Below are 19,063 nucleotides of genomic sequence, written 5' to 3'. Positions count from 1 at the left end.
GGAAAATTACAAATGTTTGACATCATTCTGTCTTTATCTCTCCTCCGATTAGGCTAGCATGATTTTTTCCAAGGATATTGAAGCAAAGAAGCAATATTTTTTAATAATTCTGGTTTTAATATATTCGTTACACTTTGGCGGATGCGACTCCAAGGCCTGATGTTGGAAAACGTATATATAAACAAATTTCTTCTATAAGAAAAAAAAAAACGTACTTTTATTGTTTATAAAGTTTTAAGGTCGAGATTCCAAAAGGCCGAGTTTTCTACTTTTTCCGCAAACTGTTATTAAAGGCAATTTGGAGTTTGGCTCTGGCTCCTGCGCACCCTTAAGAAATAATAAACTTCAAATGAATTAAATAAAACTCATCCTTTCGGAAGTTCTTTTCTTTCCTTTCCTTCCTTTTCGGAAACCTGTTTCACTAGGTTATTGCATTGGAGCTGGTCATCGGTCGACGAAATGGTTTTATCGTAGGTTAGCGCGCACTGCACACCTGCTGGTCGCAGGTATATGCCACCACCCGACATAAAGGGTTGCAACATCAAGTGTATCCAAGTTATTGCTCTATCGAAGATGTATTCACTTCACTGCACGACTACCAACATTAATGAAGTAACACGATCACTTGATTTTTTTGTAATGGAACTTGCCGTTTCTACGTTGTAAAGAATTGATGCCCCCGAAAAGGCCCGATTGTTGTTAATGGAGCAGGTGCTCCACGTAGCGACCGCCTCTTCTGCCGACTCCACCGGTTGGCAGTAGACCAAATGATTCTGAAATGATTGTTGCAGAAAAGTCACAAAATGTAAGTAAAAACACAATACCACAACACGAATGCTTTCCGACTGCTGCGAATCCATCAAAGGGATGTGCATGCGAACGTCCCATACATGAGCTCATTGTATACATTTTTGTATGTGTGCACATTACCTTTCAATCGATATATTGACTTTTGACACAGCTAATTCGCCACTGCTTGGCGATAATGTGCACACATGCAAAAATGTATACAATGAGCTCATGTAAAGGACGTTCGCACGCACATCCCTTTGATGGATCCGCCGCAACAGTCTGAAAGTGTTCATGCACGCACAGGGCCTGCGCGCACGTATCCTGACTGGAGCATTCGTGTATCGAGACTACAGATGGCGTGAACTACTACTTTTGAATCACTCGTGATTCAATCACGTTAATTCTCAATCACGATGATTTTTCACAGTGATTTCTGATTCTTTGTGATTGCTTCTGATTGATAGAGAACATTCTTTTCACTTTTCACCAATTATGTTGTTCTTAAATTATATATGTATTATAATATGGTCTAAAAGCAATGTTAATATAATTTTAATACAATTTAAATTTGACTCATTTGTAGTTTCTTGAATTTCTGTTAAAGGGAGACCGCGAGACAGTAACGATAACAAGTAACATGAACCGTTCCTGAAACGCTATCTTCCGTATCACGGTCATGATCGAAGTTTAATCACGACTGCGAACATGATTATGCGATCACCGTGAAAAATCACTGTTAGTTATTTTTTACGCTATCCCTAATCGAGACTGTTGAGTCCGTTCGTGCGTCGAAACATGCTCTCGTCAGTACGAGGCGTAATAGGTATTGTGTTTTTACTTACGTTTTGTGTCTTTTCTGCAACAATCATTTTAGAATGAAGTCTACTGCCAACCGGTGGAGTCGGCAGAAGAGGCGGACGCAGCGTGAAGCACTTGATCCATTAACAACAATCGGGCTCTTTCGGGGGTATCAATTTTTTACAACATAGGAACGACAAGTTCCATTAAAAATAAATTAAGTGATCGTGTTACTTGATTAATGTTGGTAGTTGTGTAGTGAAGTGAATACATCTTCGATAGAGCAATAACTTGGATACACTTGATGTTGCAACCCTTTATGTCGGGTGGTGGCATATACCTGCGACCAGCAGGTGTGCAGTGCGCGCTAACCTACGATAAAACCATTTTGTCGGCCGATGACCAGCCCCAATGCAATGACCTAGTGACACAGGTTTCCGAAAAGGAAGGAAAGGAAAGAAAAGGACTTCCGAAAGGGTGAGTTTTATTTAATTCATTTGGGGTTTATTATTTCTTAAGGTTCCGCACGTAATTCGGGACTCAAACGTTCCGTAAGTAAATTTTTCTTCGGACTTTTTAAAGAGACTTGTCTATTATTAGCAACAGTGCCAGCCGTTACTAAGCTACGAATCCTTACTCCAATAACGAACTATGATCACTTGTCGTTTATTTTCCGTTACATTGCCTATTCGTTTATGCATTATTTGAAAACGAAATTTACGTATTCCTTGTCTTCTCAGTTCAAATAATTATTTTCGATCCTGGTTAAAGAAAACTGTGCATTCGTTTTTTTACGACACACATGATTATTATCGATTTACCTTTTATTCTTTATTCTCTTTAAGTGACAAACAAAACATGAACAAAGTTTAGTTTTATTTGTTACGTCTTTTATCTTGAGACGCGGTCTGTATATATATATATATATATTGTGACGTGGCATATTGCCGCTTCACAAAGTAGCTGAACTCTCCGCGGGGAACGAGACCGACCAAGATCGCGAGCGCCACCAGGGTAACCCAGGGTTATGACTAATTTGCGTATCTGAAGGGTAATAGCGTTGGGCTAACGACGGCAACACCGAGCGATGCGGCTTAGAGGCTACCGATCCCGTCCAACCCGGCGCCGGTTGCATGGACTGGCCAGACGAAGCACAAATGGACAGAGGCTGGAGGTTCTTGGTAACAGCCCCTTGACTCCGCTACGACTTTCAGGGGGCTGGAGGTCGTTTAGGATATCGAAATCAGTCGGGTTCTCGAGTGCACCGAGACCCGGCCCGCTCCAGAGTCTTCGAGGGATGCCAGCACCGACACGCCACCAAAGTCGCCGAGGGACGGGACTGGACGACCGCCGATAACGGGCGCGCCGATAACGCGATTTGAATTTGGCCGCAATAGAGTGCTGCGTGCCGCCGACCTTTGAGGTGAGGCTGGGGGGAAGCGCATGAGCAAAGGCGTGCGACGAGCTCGCGTATCTCGACTTATTTCGTCAGCGACACACGTGGTGAACGGTACGGTAAGCGCTTCCTCCTTTACCTCATGCTCATGGATAGGATATCGTGAATTGGTCGGATTACCTGGTGGCTGCCGAGCACCCTGTCGGGCGAAATAGCATTGTTAGCGGGAAATCGCCTTTTCGTAGGTTATCGCACGAAATAACGAACATCTAGTCGCGAGTCTATTCTAACGCGCACGTGTTTAGATCGCTGCCGGTTAACGTTCTCGTCGAAGAGGTCGAACCCATCGCGACCGCGTTAAGACTGTCAGAACATCGTTTCCGAAGTCGCTTTTGTGCGAATCGCGACGGAATTTGGGCTATCGTGAACGAAATCAGCACGTGTTATCGAAACGTAGTTCTCGTGTCGGTTATTGGTCGTCCCGGTGACCTTAGACGCTACGACAGCTCGGCAGTGTACACCGTATTTTGTAACATCTTTCGCGTACAGTATATTCTATATTATTTTAAAGGAATGCTGTGTTAATCCACCCCGTCTTGCCGTGAAGACAGCTTTCTCAGACTTCCTTTCCTCGCCGACGATCCACGCCGCTCTATGCGATCCGGATCGCTAGCCGTGGTAACTTTCGCGACGTTCGGCTTCTCACGCCGGTATTTCCTGATACTTAGCGCTCGGGTTTTCCCGTAAAGGCGTGAGAAGTCGGAAAACTCTCATTTTGCACGCTTCCCGACACGGTCCGCGATCCGCGTCGGGAAATCACGTTGCAATATATATATATATATATTTCATATAATTTATTAATTATAAACACTTCGTTCAATTTATAAATAATTATATATACCTGCAATTTTTTTTCTTGCTGCAAAAAATTTTAATGTTAATGATGAAAGAAGAAAATGACCCCATTTCTATAAGCTCTACATAGAAAGTCTAAATTGAAAACACTAGTGGTATGGATTTATTCTGTAAGGTACCTGACAATTCAGATTTTGACAACTTACCTTGTAATCATGATCGATCAACACTTTACAACACTGGCTGCAATTTGTTATTAAACCATATATAAAAAGTCTAAATTGAAAACATTTTGCTGATATAAATATAATTAATAATGCAATAATGTAAAAATTGTTGACACTTGGCAGGTTATGAATGATGATATCTGTTTCGACTCTCGACGGTCGATGGCCGACGAACCATGCCGAACCGAATGATTCTGAGAGTCGACGAACGACACTCGGCTTTTGCTTAGCTCCTATTGGCTAAGGGTTGACGACGGGAAAATCATACGAAAAATACCGTTTCTGACAGATTCATGACATGATATTACGAATTCAAGAAAGTAGAAAAAGAAGTGAAATCGAAATGAGCTGCCAGTACATGGAGGTGCTTTTCATCAAAGTGCAAAAGTGACACTATATAACATAATGAAAAATTCGGTGCTTTCCAACTATGCGCAGCTAAAATGCTGTGTTCAACAGTCCAGACATTCAGACCCTAATGACAACTCATGTAAACTGACTCCGCACTTTGGCGGTGAAATGTAGAAGCTGAATAGTGTATCAACTACAACCTGAGATTGTTTAGACATTTGCCTAGATGTCCGTGGCCTGGAAGTCAAATGCTTGGCATGGCCAGGCAAAGCATTCTCAGATCATCAATACCCATACTTTCTCTCTCGCAGACTTTCACATAATTTGTCAATTTAAAACTTTGAAAATATGAATACATTTTCATTTTATTGTGTTTTAAAGTATTTCTAAGGACATTCATTGACGTAAATACCCCCCCCCCCCTCTCACAGGCTTTCAGATAATTTGTCAGTTTAAAACGCTGACAATATGAGTACATTTTCATTATTTTACATTTTAAAATAATTCCTATTCGTCAAAACCTTGATCTTGCCTGGCCACGCCAAGCATTTGACTTCCAGGCCACGGACATCTAGGCAAATGTCTAAACCAGTGTTTCCCAACCTTTTTTAGGTCATGCCTCACCTTAACATTTCTAACATTTTTATGCTCCCCATACATAATTTTTAACCTTTAAAAATTGTTTGGTTTCCTTAAGAAATATAAATGATAAGTTTTAGGAAGAAATCAGTATGAAATTATTATCAAAACATCGTAAGTAAAATTTCAAAACATATAATGAAAAATTGAAATTCAAAATAATTGGAATATTGATTTTTCTATATTCATTTAGTGCGATCCTTGCGCTTGATACTTGCTGCACAGAGATTTTATATTAGGTTCCAATTTACTTAGCTTTAATCTCAAGTCTCCACGTTGTGTTATATCAAGTCGACTCCTTTTTTTTATTAGTAAATAATTTACAGTACTAAATCCACATTCAGCTAAATATGAAGATGGAAACGGTAGTAAAAGTTTTCTTGCACATTTGGTTGCATTTGGGTACTTAATTTCAGTTTCTTCACAAAGCCATGCCATCGCTCCTTTTATATTAAATAAAGTTTTTACTAATTCATCATTTTGCAATTCTGCGAGTTCTTCTTGATATTGCATATTTGATATATTAGACAAATCCACTAATATTGGCTGCATCATCCATGTTGGGAAATCAATTTGTTTTAAATCAGAAAATCTTTCTTTTAAATCAGCGGATAGAATATTCAAATGATTGACAATAACAAGTACAGCGGTATCAGTTACTTAACATTTTTGGAGCCAATGAAACTGTTCAAAGTTTTTGTTGTTAATATGTTTCTGATATAACTTTATATTGGTAATGCAACCAAATATCTTTGTTTTTGTATCGACAAGTGTTTTATTTGGTCCTTGAAGTTGCTTATTTAATATATTTAGTTTTTCAAAGATATCGGCTAAACATCTTACAAATGCTTTACCATCGATTGTTAAGAGATACTTCATTTCAGGTTTGTCGCTTAAAAAATCACTAAGAGTATCAAACAGTTGCATAAATCTTTTGAAGCAGTTTCCTTTGGATAGCCATCTTACTTCAGTATGAAGTATAAGTCTCACATGGTCTTCATTTTGTTCTTCACAAAATAACTTGCAAAGACGCTCACATTTGGCACTAGCTTTAATAGCATTAACACACTTTATTACTGCATGTAGTACTTCATTTAGAACTGGCGAGATATTTTTAGCTACCAAGTTTTCCTTATGAATAACACAATGTACAATAATCATTTCTGGATTCACATCTTTCATCAATTTTAAGCAGCCATGTTTCTTGCCCATCATATTAGGGGCGCCATCTGCAGCACAAGATATTATATTTTGCATTGGTATATCATTGACATCTAAGTAGTTTTTTAACTTATTATATATATCTTTGGAGGTAGTCGTGCTTTATAATCTTTTACAGAACAACGTTTCTTCAGGAAAATGCCCTTCATCAATATATCTTACATAGGTTATCAATACTGCCCCATTGTCTCTCAAAGTTGATTCATCCATTTGTATTAAGAAATTTTTTGTTTTCAGCTTTTCAACAAGTAGTTTCTCAATATCTTCACACATTTCGTCTATTCTTCTGCTAACAGTATTGTTACTGAGTGGCATAGCTTTTACACCTTTGTCATCTTTTTCCAGAACCGTTTTAAGAAATGCTGTAATTGATGGTTTTATCAAATTCTCTCTTATAGTGTGATTTTTTCCAGTTTTTAACCGACTTCGAAAAGGAGGAGGTTACTCAATTCGACATGTGTGTGAGTGCGCGCGCGCGCGCACACGCACACACACACACACACACACACACACAATTATTTTTTTTTGTCTGTTCATCGATCACGCTGATATGGCTTGGCCAATCAGAATGGAATCTGTTGCATCTTATAGAGCATGATCCCACGGTGATCCTGCCATCAAGACTTTTTGGGATGTGTCATTTTTTACCTGTTTTTTTTTTTAACAAAAAACCGTGATTTTTAGGTATGCTTGCCAATTATGTTGAGATGGCTTGATGAATTGGAGTGAAACATCTTGCATCTTGTCGAATATTTCTTCCACTTGGTCGCGTAAAAGAAACATTTTGTGATTTTTCATTCTTTACCCGTTTTTTTTTTTTAAACACACATTTTGTCTTGCTTCTGACTCCCAGACGGATGGACCAATCAGATTGAAACTTTTTGCATCTGGAAGAGCATTTGCCATTTGGTCTCATACCAAAACATTTATCCTTGTCTTATTTTTTACCACTTTATATCACTTTTGATCGCAAAAAGCGTACTATTTCGCGTATGTTTGGCCTGAAACCGATGAAATCGATGAAACCCCTTACATTTTGCTGCTGGAGAGGTTTTCACAATGATCACAGATGCAAAAATTTATGAATTTCTGTATTGTTTATAACTATTGTTATCGCAAAATTCCTATTATATGATGTAACTTGGTGAGGAAATTACCGAGCGCGATGGAACCTTCCGCATTTCATAATACCTGAATTCGTGATGTTCCCATTTGCAAAAATTTATGGACACTTTTATTGTTTATAAAACCATTGTTGGTGGGAAATTGCTATGCTCTGGTGCAGCTCGACAAGGAATTTACCAAACGCGATCAGTCCTTTCACATGTAGTTGCAGCTGTATTCCTGATAATTCCATTTGCAATTATACAAGGTGTCCAAAAAATGTTGGTTGTCCTTGAGTGGGGTGTTTCAGGGAGCACGAAAACGAAGCACTATCCGCAAAGGAAATTGTGGTTCAGAATTGTCTCAGCTAACACCCTATTTCCGGGTCTTACACTAATTCAACGACACCCTGTATACTCTACCCATGGAAATACTGTCTGAGTAGGTTTGGGATAGTATTTGGTGGAGGCGGCGATATTGAATAGTGTTAATGAATATGATGTCTAAAGTGGATGTAATGATAGCAATAATTAAAGACCATTTTTTTGTTTGCTCGACAGAAAGGTAAACCAAGTTTGAATATACTTAATTTTAAATTTTGCGCCGCCTCCGAAAAAGGTGCATTGCATTTAATATGATGTATTTAACCAAATTTATCAAACGATGGTGAATAACAATGCAGTTTAAATAGAAATTATGTCACACTTTTCACTGCATTTTCCCATACTTTTAAGGAATTATATCTAGAGCTAGTGCGTATTCATATAAATTAACTAGAAATTATTTCATACTTTTCACTGTACCCTTTTTGAAGTCGGTTAAATTTTTTTTTCAAAAAATTATTTCATAGCGATTGATAAAGAAATTTGATAACTAGCCTCAGAAAGACGATTATTTGTTAAAGAACGAGCAATATAGGGACTGTAATGTTGTTCTTTTTTCAAACTTTTCCTTTGAAGTTTTAAAATAACTCAAATCTGAATTTATATGAGCACTATGTTTCGCCTTCAATGCGCCTCAAGACGACCTCGTTTCATTAATTCATTGGTCAAGCATTGCTGGCATAAAAGACAAAACGGCATCCGCTCATCGTGAACAGCGGGTATGAACCCAAATTTTGAATATTCCTCCGAATATTGACGAGTTTTTTGCTTCTTTTTTCAAGTCATTTTATTACGAACGAATATAAATCAATTAAAAAAACAATATGTAGGAGTCTAAACGGAAAACAAGGTACGGGGATTCGAATCCACGATCCTCGGATCCACAGTCGACCGCTTTACCTACGCGACCAATCCCGTACCCTACGTTTCGTGTTCTCCTTTGACTCCTTATTGTTGGGTATGGGAGGCGCGGATACTACAAATATAATAAAATATGTGTTAAAATTAATTCAATATGACAGAATAAACGTACGCGCAGAGAAACATATTTATTTACATGTATATAATACATGACCGATATTTTTTTTTCACTTGACAAAAGTTTCTGGAAAGTTAAATGCTTTTAAAATTAAAATAAATGTAAATTAAATCAAATACTTACCAATTATATCTATACAATATATATAAATATATTTGTTAAATCAACGATTAATTGACGGACACTTATTTCAAATTAACACCAACTGAATGATGTGAAACACTACAGAAGTTGAGTTGGGCTAATTAGGTGCGAACAACGGCGTTGTTTAGCGAGTTTTAAAACATCCGGCGTTGTTTAGCGAGTTTTAAAACATCCGGCGTTCCCCGCGACTGCCGGCACACTCCGTGGTGAATCCCCGATGAACAGGGGCGGACTGGCGAGTTCGGACTGGTTCGGTGATTTCACCTGAACGCGGCCCTATTTGGGGGGAGGGGGAGGGGGTAAATTTTCACTTCTTTACGTATTTTATTATCATACACAAAATGTGCATTTCAATAATGCACAAAATATTTGTTTTAAATTAAAAAAAATTTGTCAACCCTGGCCGGCCCATTACTTGACCGGCTCACCGGTGATTGCACTGATAGGCTTATATGGCCAGTCCGTCCCTGCCGACGAAGTTTTCTTGACGACTCTAATTATTCAGTTGATATTTTGGCAACGTCAAACGAAATTATACCTAATAATTATTTACTATATTACTATTATAATTAAATAATCCAAAGCGAAAGGGTTAAAGTCGTGTCGAGTCCATTTTTAAATTGTCCCCCTTAACTATCAAATGCCCCCTTGTGGGGCGTGGGCCTCACGTTGGGAAACACTGGTCTAAAGAGTCTCAGTTTGTAGATGATACGCTATTTAGCTCCTTCATGTCACCGCTAAAGTGTGGAGCAGTCAGTTAACATGAGTTGCCATTAGTGTCCGAACGTCTGCACTGTTGAACACAGCATTTTAGCTGCGCATACTTGGAAAGCACCGAATTTTACATTGTGTTACACAGTGTCGTCTTTGCACTTTATTGGAAAAGACTTTCATGTACTGGCAGCTCATTTTGATTTCACATCTTTTTTTACTTTCTTAAATTTTTTAGGGGGATCTTCTATTTTTCTATGATTACTCTTTAAGTCCTGCACTTTTTCATGTACTTGGCGTAATTTTTTTACTTTTTTGAAGTTTTTTATCGGGATATTTGCTACGGCACACAGTTTCCTTCGATGCATGTCATGTTACTTGTTCACGTACGAGCGCGTAGCCCTCGCTACTGCGGGCGCTCCACCGGTATATGCGCGCCCTGATTGGTCAGGGTTTTCTGTTAATATCTCCTTAACGAAGCCTTAGATAACATTTTCGCTAAGAAAAAAGTGTTTCAAATCACCTCCCGAACCAACCCTTTCAAGGTGTTATATCATTTTTGGGATACCCTGTATAAGTAGGCACAGGATTATTTACGTATAAAAGTAAATTGAAAATGGTTTGTATGGAAAGTGTTTTCTGTAATTCTTCATATTTGAGAGATCCAAGTTTGAAAATTCTTTGTGTACACATACATAGTCCAACTAAGCAAGAGTTAAATATGAGCGGTTCCACTGGGTAAGTGTGAATACCAATAATTTGAACATCATTCTTGAATATCCAACTGCAGCTGAAACAATATCGCTATGGGTGTCCAATACACTCATTATGTTCTACATATTCATGGTTAACGTATCAAACCATTGCAAAAGCATTGTTTATACCGAGAGTAAAGAAACAAAACTGATGGTACCTTATAATACACGATATTGAGAATATTTATGTAGAAAGATAGTTAAGTGCACTTGTATTTTGGAAGCCTTTAATCTTATTTGTCTTGAAAATGAAGTTCTGTATGGACGAACTCTCATCTACACTGCTTCAAACAATTAGCGGGACACTTGGGGGTGAACCACCCCTACCTCTGCTCTCACCCCTTCATCTCCGTGGGCAGTTTTCGAAACGGAACCTTTTCGGCATTCATCTTTAACGTATCAAGAACAAACATGGTGAATTTCATTGTTCTCCGATGTGTGGAAGTGCTCCCTTATGAAGAGGGGTTTGTCCGAGAGGGATTTCAAGGGGTGCATTTTGTAGAGGGCATCAAGGAGAGTCGCTCCAAAGGTGTTTTTGAATTTTTCAACCCCTTCCGTAATCCCTGGCCGGTTTCAAAGACGCGTTTTTCTACACCCTCCCCTTTAGGGGGGTAAATGAACCCCTTCGCGCCAATGCAACTTTACACACGTCTAGGGGACACTTTAAAAGTACTCCTCACGGAGTTTCATTTCAATCGGTTGAAAACTCCCATAGTTACGACGGTTTGAAAAAGTGTCCCGCTAATTGTTTGAAGCAGTTTAGATCCTGTGAATAGAGTAATTTCCACATTCAAGTAACAAGTAATTTCATCTACCAAAGTCGATTGACATTTTTGTCTTCGTCATTGCACCTTGTTTGACCTAAAACTTGGTCTCAATTTAGATTAGTCTTAATTGTGGAGAAAAAAAATCACTTCCAAATTCTAAAAATAGAGAAGTACCGTACTAAATAAAGAAGTGCACAAATTTATTGATAAATAAATTTTAATTAAAAGCGTACCGATTTTTGTACCAATGCAATTTTGACTCTTGGCTTAACACTTCCTTCTTCGTCGTGGGTACTTCCTCGCAGGGCCATTTGGAGCCATTCGTGTGTAAATACAATTAGGGTCATTCCATGCCACTTCGGACATTTTTTGGAGTAACATCTCAGATTTTGACAAAATTTGGATATGTGTAGTATTTAGAGATATTTGAACGGTGTATTTTGAAAAATATTGGAAATTGTCGGGTTTACAGCTTTTCAGTTTTGTACTGCCTTTAAAAATGTATATATACATATTTAGCTACTGAACTAGGCAACGGATAAAAGTGACCTTTTACTTGCTTATAGTGAAGACATGGAAGTACCAAAGAAAAATTACTTCAGACCATTTTTTTTTTTAATTGTTTCAGACAAATGCCTTGTTCTTATACCGGGCAAGTATTTAAAAATCTAAAAAAAAAAAAAAAATGAGTTTATAGCCTCATTTTTCCTCTTTCTGATGGTACCTATAAAAAGGTGGACAAATTTAAATTGGCTGAATGAAAATTGATTGAAGGAAATACTCCATCGAAGCGCGTCGGTCCGAAGTGGCGCGTGGCAGGCTCAGTCGTGTCAGCCATTGCTCTGTAGGGCCTGTGATCGTGCAAGGAGTAATACAGCTAATAAATATTAAAATCTCACTTTTTGTCAATGACTCTTATTGTTGAAGATAAGTTGCCACAGTTCAATGAAAACCACGAGAACGTGGTAAGTATTCTTCCTTTGGGATAGGATGGAATTTGACAGGATTAGGTTATTGGAGAAATATTTTATCACATCATAATGGTCATTTGATTGAACGAATCATTGATAATATTATTATTTATTTTATAATTTTAATAATTTGTGATTTTTTACTATAGAAATAAATTTTAGTTGATAAATGGGATACTATGTCTGTCAGTACAAATGAATAACAATTTCTCGTTCAGCGAATGGTTTCTGCAAGTTCACGACTTTCTCTTAATAATTGTGAATGATCTTTATATTCTTGTATTTAGTTAAATTGAAAATTAATTTTCAATCAGCTAGATCAATCATTTTTCATTCGGCCAATTTAAATTTGCCCATCTTTTTAGAGGTACCACCAGAAAGAGAAAAAGTCGGGCTATGTAGTCAGTTTTTTTAGATTTTTAAATACTTGCCCTGTATAAGAACAAGGCATTTGTTTAAAACAATTTAAAAAGAAATGGTCAGAAAACTTCCTTTGTTCTAAAATAATTTTTATTTGATGCATCCATGTCTTCGCTATAAGCACGTAAAAGGTCATTTTTATCCGTTGCCTAGTTCAATAGCTATATTTTTTAAAAATAAATATAACACAAAACTTTGAACAGCTGTAAAATTGATAATATCCAAAATTTTTTAAAATGCTTTGAGATAGGTTCAAATATCTCTAAAGACTACAACATATCCAAATTTCGTAAAAATATGAGATGTTATCCCAAAAAGTGTTCGAGTTGGCATGGAATGGCCCAATAGTAGGCTACACCTCAAAAGAAAAGTTACTACCTACTGGCAGTCCTGATTTGACTATTCGAAAATGGGAATTATCGTACTTTTCGGAATTGCTGGTTATAATAAAACTATTAATCGTAAGGTTTTTTGTTATTGATATAAATGATTTTCCTAAAGAAACTTTAGGATATTATTTTTAAATCAAACACAAATGGTATGGTATCCAATTCGTATGATTGATATAATATATTTATGTGTATTTGTATTATTATGATCACCATGACTTTACTGATATGTATGTTTTGATATTAAATAGCATATTTTCAAATCCCTTTTGGAATACCTTTTATATATTTATTCTCAATGTATTGACATCCATTATTAATTCTCTGCCAACAGGAAGACGAAAGTGACGAAGAGGCAATTACAGCACAACCACAAGGTGGCCCGCAGAACAGCTCTGCGAATCAGCCCATTTTTGCCATGCCACCCACAACCATTGATGAAAATACTAACTTAAACAGCGGTACTGAAAGAGTGGTTTACACGACTGGTATTTTGAGTACATAAATAATAATGCATATTGTCTATCCGATCACCTTTTTTTGTGATTCAATTTTATCTTTAATTGTATAGCTCTCCTTTTATCCCTTTATGTTTTTTTTTAGCTTCATGCATTTAATTGAAACATATTATGGAGAAACATAATATGCAGCAAGCATAATATGGAGCAATGTAACCAACATATTGGTTTAATGATAATGTAGACATTAAGCGCTGTGTAATTTGACATTATTATAACTCCATTGATAATGTTGCAAATTCAAATGTTCAATTCCTAATGCCTTGGGTGTTAAATTGTAGGTTATTTAATTATATTTATTATAGATTTATCGAATTAGTGGGGAGAAAATAATAAATTAATTACAAGTGAGAAAAACTGAATCAAATTTTAAAGTTTAATGTTTTTTTTTTTGTCGTATACAACGACATATGTTATTTTCGAAATGAAAGTGTGATGGTCATATCTAATATTTTTATATAATACTATATAAATATAAATCGGTGATCGTAATTATAGGATTGCTAATAAAATTCGTGGTTTCATATCGCAAAGCAAAGTGTTAGTTGCATGTTTGAGAAAGTATTCATTTTTTATTTATTGTAATAAGTTCAATGAATCTCTGTACAAAGAAACACTGGGCTATAATCGTCTATATATAAATGTTTTCATGGTTTGCAGGATAAATGTGTTTTGTGAAGTATACATCGATTTCTGGTCTTAGTTTTTCATAGAAACTCTTTGAATAACATAAGTTCAAAGTAGTTCTCGCGTCAAGTATCTTGACTGCCACAACTTCTGAATCATTTGACGTGTGTGGGCGGAGTTTGCCAAAATACTTTGATATGATTTTTCGTATAACTGTAATTTTGTAATTTCCTTTTGATGAATTCTTCAACGATTTATTCAACACCCAGGGTTCCAAGTTCTCCGTTGCTATGAGGGATCTTATAAGAGTTCCCCTATTCTACATATAGCATTGGTTATCAACACTGAAAGTAGTCAGATTGAATTTGATCTAACTATGTCGTTTACTTGATAATTTAATATTCTTTACTAATAATTGATACTTGCGATTAGCTTTGTAGCCTAAACAATTAAGAATATAGATTTTGTATAAACTGACAGATTGTAGGTACATACTATGACGTTCCGATAAGGTGGTCTCATATTGCATGCATAATGTTTTTCTCTATACATTTTCTTCAAGTATGCCAGAATAGAGAAAATCTATAATATTTTCAAATGGTTCAATGGTAATGCTCCAACGGAGGGACCATAATATCCTTCTTTCTTGCATTTTATATATTTTTTGGAGAATATATATTTAACTTCCTCAAAATTGGTTCTCTGGTACTTTTAATGTTTTTTGTATTTCGAATTGCATTCTAATAGTCTGATGGTAACAATTGGTGATGATATACATATGTGTTTACACATTAAATGTGCTTTCTTCAACTGATCTTTGCAGATTATTTTAGTCTTTTATGATATTATTCGAATTCTTATTATTATCCTATAGGGTTTCTATAATTTTTCATGTCGAGGTTGTAATAGCATAACCTTTTTGTCTGTTTGGTAGTGTATGAATGTTTTAATGTTTTTACCTATACTTTGCAGTTTTTTGGGCATTGTTTAGCTAAATGTCGTAGATCTGAGCGGTCAGACGTTAAACTATATATGTAATCAGAATGCGTAATGATTGGCCGAATGGTGGATGCTGGAGAATCTTGTTTTTTTTCTGAGGATAAGATCGTATGGTGCATATTTTGTGCCCCCATGTATGTAGAAGAACATAGCTTGTGGCTGCAAAAACAATAAATATTGCTATTTATCCTGCAAAGTTTTGAGAAAATTTGTCTAGAGACGAGCACATATAGGCCAGGATACATAAATCTATTTACACGAGATTCATATGTTAGTATCTTAATTGTAACACTAGTTTCGTAGTAGAACTAAGTCAATATGTCATACATTTTGTCCCGTAATTACAAAATTTGATCTTCTTTAAAGAATAATATCACAACATTTTTCTTTGACCAGTTTGTAAGAAATTTTATTCTATTTTACAGTGTAGATTTGATTCTTTAGATTCATTATTTGGTGAACTCATAGAATATTATAAGCTGTATGTTTTCAAGCAGCTTTATCAGTATTATTAAGTTCATTTTTTAGTTACGTTAAAAAAACAAATAATCAAGAGCGACATAATGTAGATGAATAAGCCGATCCTATGTCTTTATTTTATAAAAAGTTATCGTAATACATATTATTTTGTCAGATTGTATTTTAGTAAATATTTGTTTCATTTTCACGGATACAATATTTTCTTTTATTTAAACAGTTATTCGCGTACTCACGATGCATATTTTAAATAATGCGCAAAAACAATCAATTTTCATGTTTATAAATTATTTTTTATTATTTAAAAATTGTCGCATGTATTATTAGTTACATAAAAATCCATGTAAAAATGCCTATGTAGTATAAACGTACATGGGCAAATCCACAGAACTTTTAGATTTGCAATTTGATGCATTTATTTAATGTTGTCTTCTGATATTTCAATATATTAACGATCATATGGACATTTTTAGTGGAAGGTATGATAAAGTTTGTAAGCTCTCTGAGAAGCCAGGAAGATGATACAAATTTTAATTTTTGTATTGCTTTGTGACTTTGTTAATTTTCAAATATTTTAAGAAAGTTATAAGAGCGCCCGCGCAAACGCCGTCAAATACAGTCGAGGACACAAATAGGGGGACAGTTTTTCAAAAAGTGGTAACTATGGGAGTTTTCAACCGATTTTCGTGAAACTTTGTCAGGAGTAGTTTTGAAGTGTCCTCTGGGTGTGTGCAAAGTTGCATTGATGCGAAGGGCTTAATTCACCCCCGTAAAGGGGATGGTGGAGAAAAACAGCAGTTCTGAATGGGCCAGGAGTGACGGAAGAGGTTAAAAAAAAAACCACTTAGGGCGACTCTTCTTGATGCCCTCTTCAGAATGCACCCCCTGAAATACCTTTCGGACAAACCCAACCTCTAATAACCCCCACACCCTCCAAAATCCACAATTTTTGGACGACAGTCCCGAATTTGGGCTCAATGCATTCCATGGAGTCCCCTGATCCAGGAAATGCCAACGCCCACGCCGTGCGCTTCATAGGCACTCCTTGGAGGGGCGGAATAGCTCACCATTTCTTAACCCCTTTCATGAAGGAGCACTTCCACACCCCGGAGGGTTCACTAGGTTCATTCTCGGTACGTTAGGGATCAATGTCGAAAAGATCCCGTTTCAAAAGCTGCCCCTGGAGCTGAACAGGGGTAGCCCAAAATTAGGGGTGATCTACCCTTAAGCGTGGGGGTTGAAACGTCCCCGCGCATGTCCCACGGTCCGGGGCACATCACCAAACACTGTTTTGATGTTTTTTCTCCACGTGGACAGTATTAACGAACGAAACGTTTTTTTGGAAAACCCACCCCCAAGTTTAGGCCCGTCTGTAGGGTGAACGAGTAACCCCACGTCAAAGCCGTTCGCGGATTTGGATGTGCAAGTGCTTCATTACCAGTTCCCTAACAAATCAGATTTTTTAAATCACGCTTTCGTTGGCAAATCGGGACAGATTTAACAGAGCAGCAAGTGCGTGGTCAGCCCGACCCTGAATCCAATAGAACATGGGTGGAACGAGTATTATTTGTTCTATTTTCAAAGTTTACGGAATTATCCTTTGTTTCTTCTTCAAAGTTTAATAAGTGTTGGGAAATTGCCCGTGTTCTGCGTAGTCTGAGTAAAATCCCACATCTTTGGTTTTGAACTGAACTTGTATTTATTATACACTGATGATTAGATTAAGTGAATACTGATTAAGAAGTCACACGAACATAAGCGGTGGTACAATAATATTTACACGGCTATTCTAGAGCCTCTACAAACTAAACTATAACGAACATGCTTTGAAATAATACTGTTTAATCGTTAGGGTGGTATGGGTACCTAGGTGTTGCAGGGAAGTCGCTGGATCAGGAACTTCGTTAGGTAAATCGAGATTTTGTGTAGAGTTAACAAAACTGTATATTCTTCATGAGTACAATTTAGAAATTACAAAGGGTAAAGTAGCAAACGCTGCGCAATAACTCTAAGCGTAATCCAGTCTTTCCCGAGTAACTCTTCGCTCCCTTGTGTGGATGGGATTAGACCGAATAGTTAGAGCACTCAGGTCGCTTCTTCCTAGCCTGTCCTAGCAGTCGAATTTTTGGAATTCTAAGAATTTGGCGTGCTGCAGCCCTTTTTATACCCGTTTTGGGCCTGGGCCCACGCGCTGTGACTGGAAGGGGTAGTCACGTGGTAGCAGCACGCGGCGGGGGTAGTTCTCACGGTGGGGGTGCTGCGCTTCACGCGGCAGCGGGATCGGGGTGCTACTCTGGCGACCAGAGTTTGAATAATAATCAATTACAATTTTTTAATTAAATAATTGATTTAAATAAACTTAATTCAATTATCTTAATTAATAAATGTTTTGAATAAATGTAATTAAAAATTATTTAATTAAAATTGAATTAGGCAGAGTTAATCGAAAGTCGTTTAATTGACAATTGATATGAGCGAATTTAATCGAAGATATTTAATTGACGATTGATATGAGCAAATTTAATCGAAGATATTTAATTGACGATTACTTTAAGGGGAATTAATTTAAAGCCATTTAATTGAGGATTACTTTAAGCATAATTAATTCAAGCTATTTAATTGACGATTTATTTATATCTTCAATGTTAAAAGACATTTATATATGTAGAAATAGAACTTTGAAAATCTATTCTTTACTGCATAACACGACAAATACACTAAATATCGGACAGAAAATGAAACAATTTCGTAACACAATATCGTAATCCGTAGACATAGCCGTGATCGTTATAATCGTTACTTGTGTTACGAGCCAGGGCGATAGCGACGCGCGTGTGAGCCCAGCGAGTGGGATAGATTTGAGAATTGAACCAATACGATTATTTATTGTGTATCAATGGTGCCGAAGATTTGAGGATAGATTAGACAATGCAGACGACTCTGACGCGAAGTCAGATAGCTGCTAGGAATCGGTGTCTCCCAGTAAAGGGTAACCGCAGGATAGGTTAAGTTTAGGAGTTCGGGTTGAGTACACAATGACTAAATCGTATTGGTGATTAATACTACGCGTCGCGGATAAAGCCTCGCAACTTGTTAATTTAATAGAATAATAACTCGAGCGGTAAAGTTATTATGTTGTGGGATCGTTACACTGGCTAGGATTGGTGATTTCAAAGTAAAGGTTTGATGATTGATCTTACAGACTTTTAAGTTTACACAAAGAGTATATATTCAAAATAACTATACTAATTACAAGTGTCCAGTGTCGTGTTGTCGCGGTTAGTGTATGAAGTTAAAATTACCTAAGTGTTGCGCGGTGTTGACGCACTGGCGATGCGGGGGTCGAGAGTACTTTTATGGCCGTAATAGATTCTAAAACCGTCTTCGCGGATCTATATGGTAACGATGATCGAAAGGAACTGAAGCCCGATCTCACTAGAGTACTACTCTGCAGACGATCAATGTGTCTCTAACGAGTAA

The 19,063-nt window shown here is 36.9% G+C and overlaps 1 protein-coding gene across 8 annotated transcripts in view; it reads left to right on the top strand.

The window, feature by feature from the left end:
• Window positions 1-19,063, top strand: part of LOC128888305 (dnaJ homolog subfamily C member 5) — a 129,520-nt gene that overhangs the window by 87,250 nt on the left and 23,207 nt on the right. For 3 of the 8 annotated variants that reach the window (XM_054145043.1, XM_054145037.1, XM_054145041.1), the window contains one exon: window positions 13,297-13,423. In XM_054145043.1, the coding sequence (XP_054001018.1) occupies window positions 13,297-13,423 (127 nt within the window). Of the gene's footprint in view, window positions 1-13,296; window positions 13,451-13,565; window positions 17,272-19,063 lie in introns of those variants that run through there. The other 5 variants (XM_054145040.1, XM_054145036.1, XM_054145038.1 and 2 more) reach the window with 3 other exon arrangements.

The sequence above is a fragment of the Hylaeus anthracinus genome, unplaced genomic scaffold (assembly GCF_026225885.1).
Source record: "Hylaeus anthracinus isolate JK02 unplaced genomic scaffold, UHH_iyHylAnth1.0_haploid 11991, whole genome shotgun sequence".
Lineage (NCBI taxonomy): Eukaryota > Metazoa > Arthropoda > Insecta > Hymenoptera > Colletidae > Hylaeus > Hylaeus anthracinus.
This window is presented reverse-complemented; position numbering and strand designations above follow the sequence as displayed.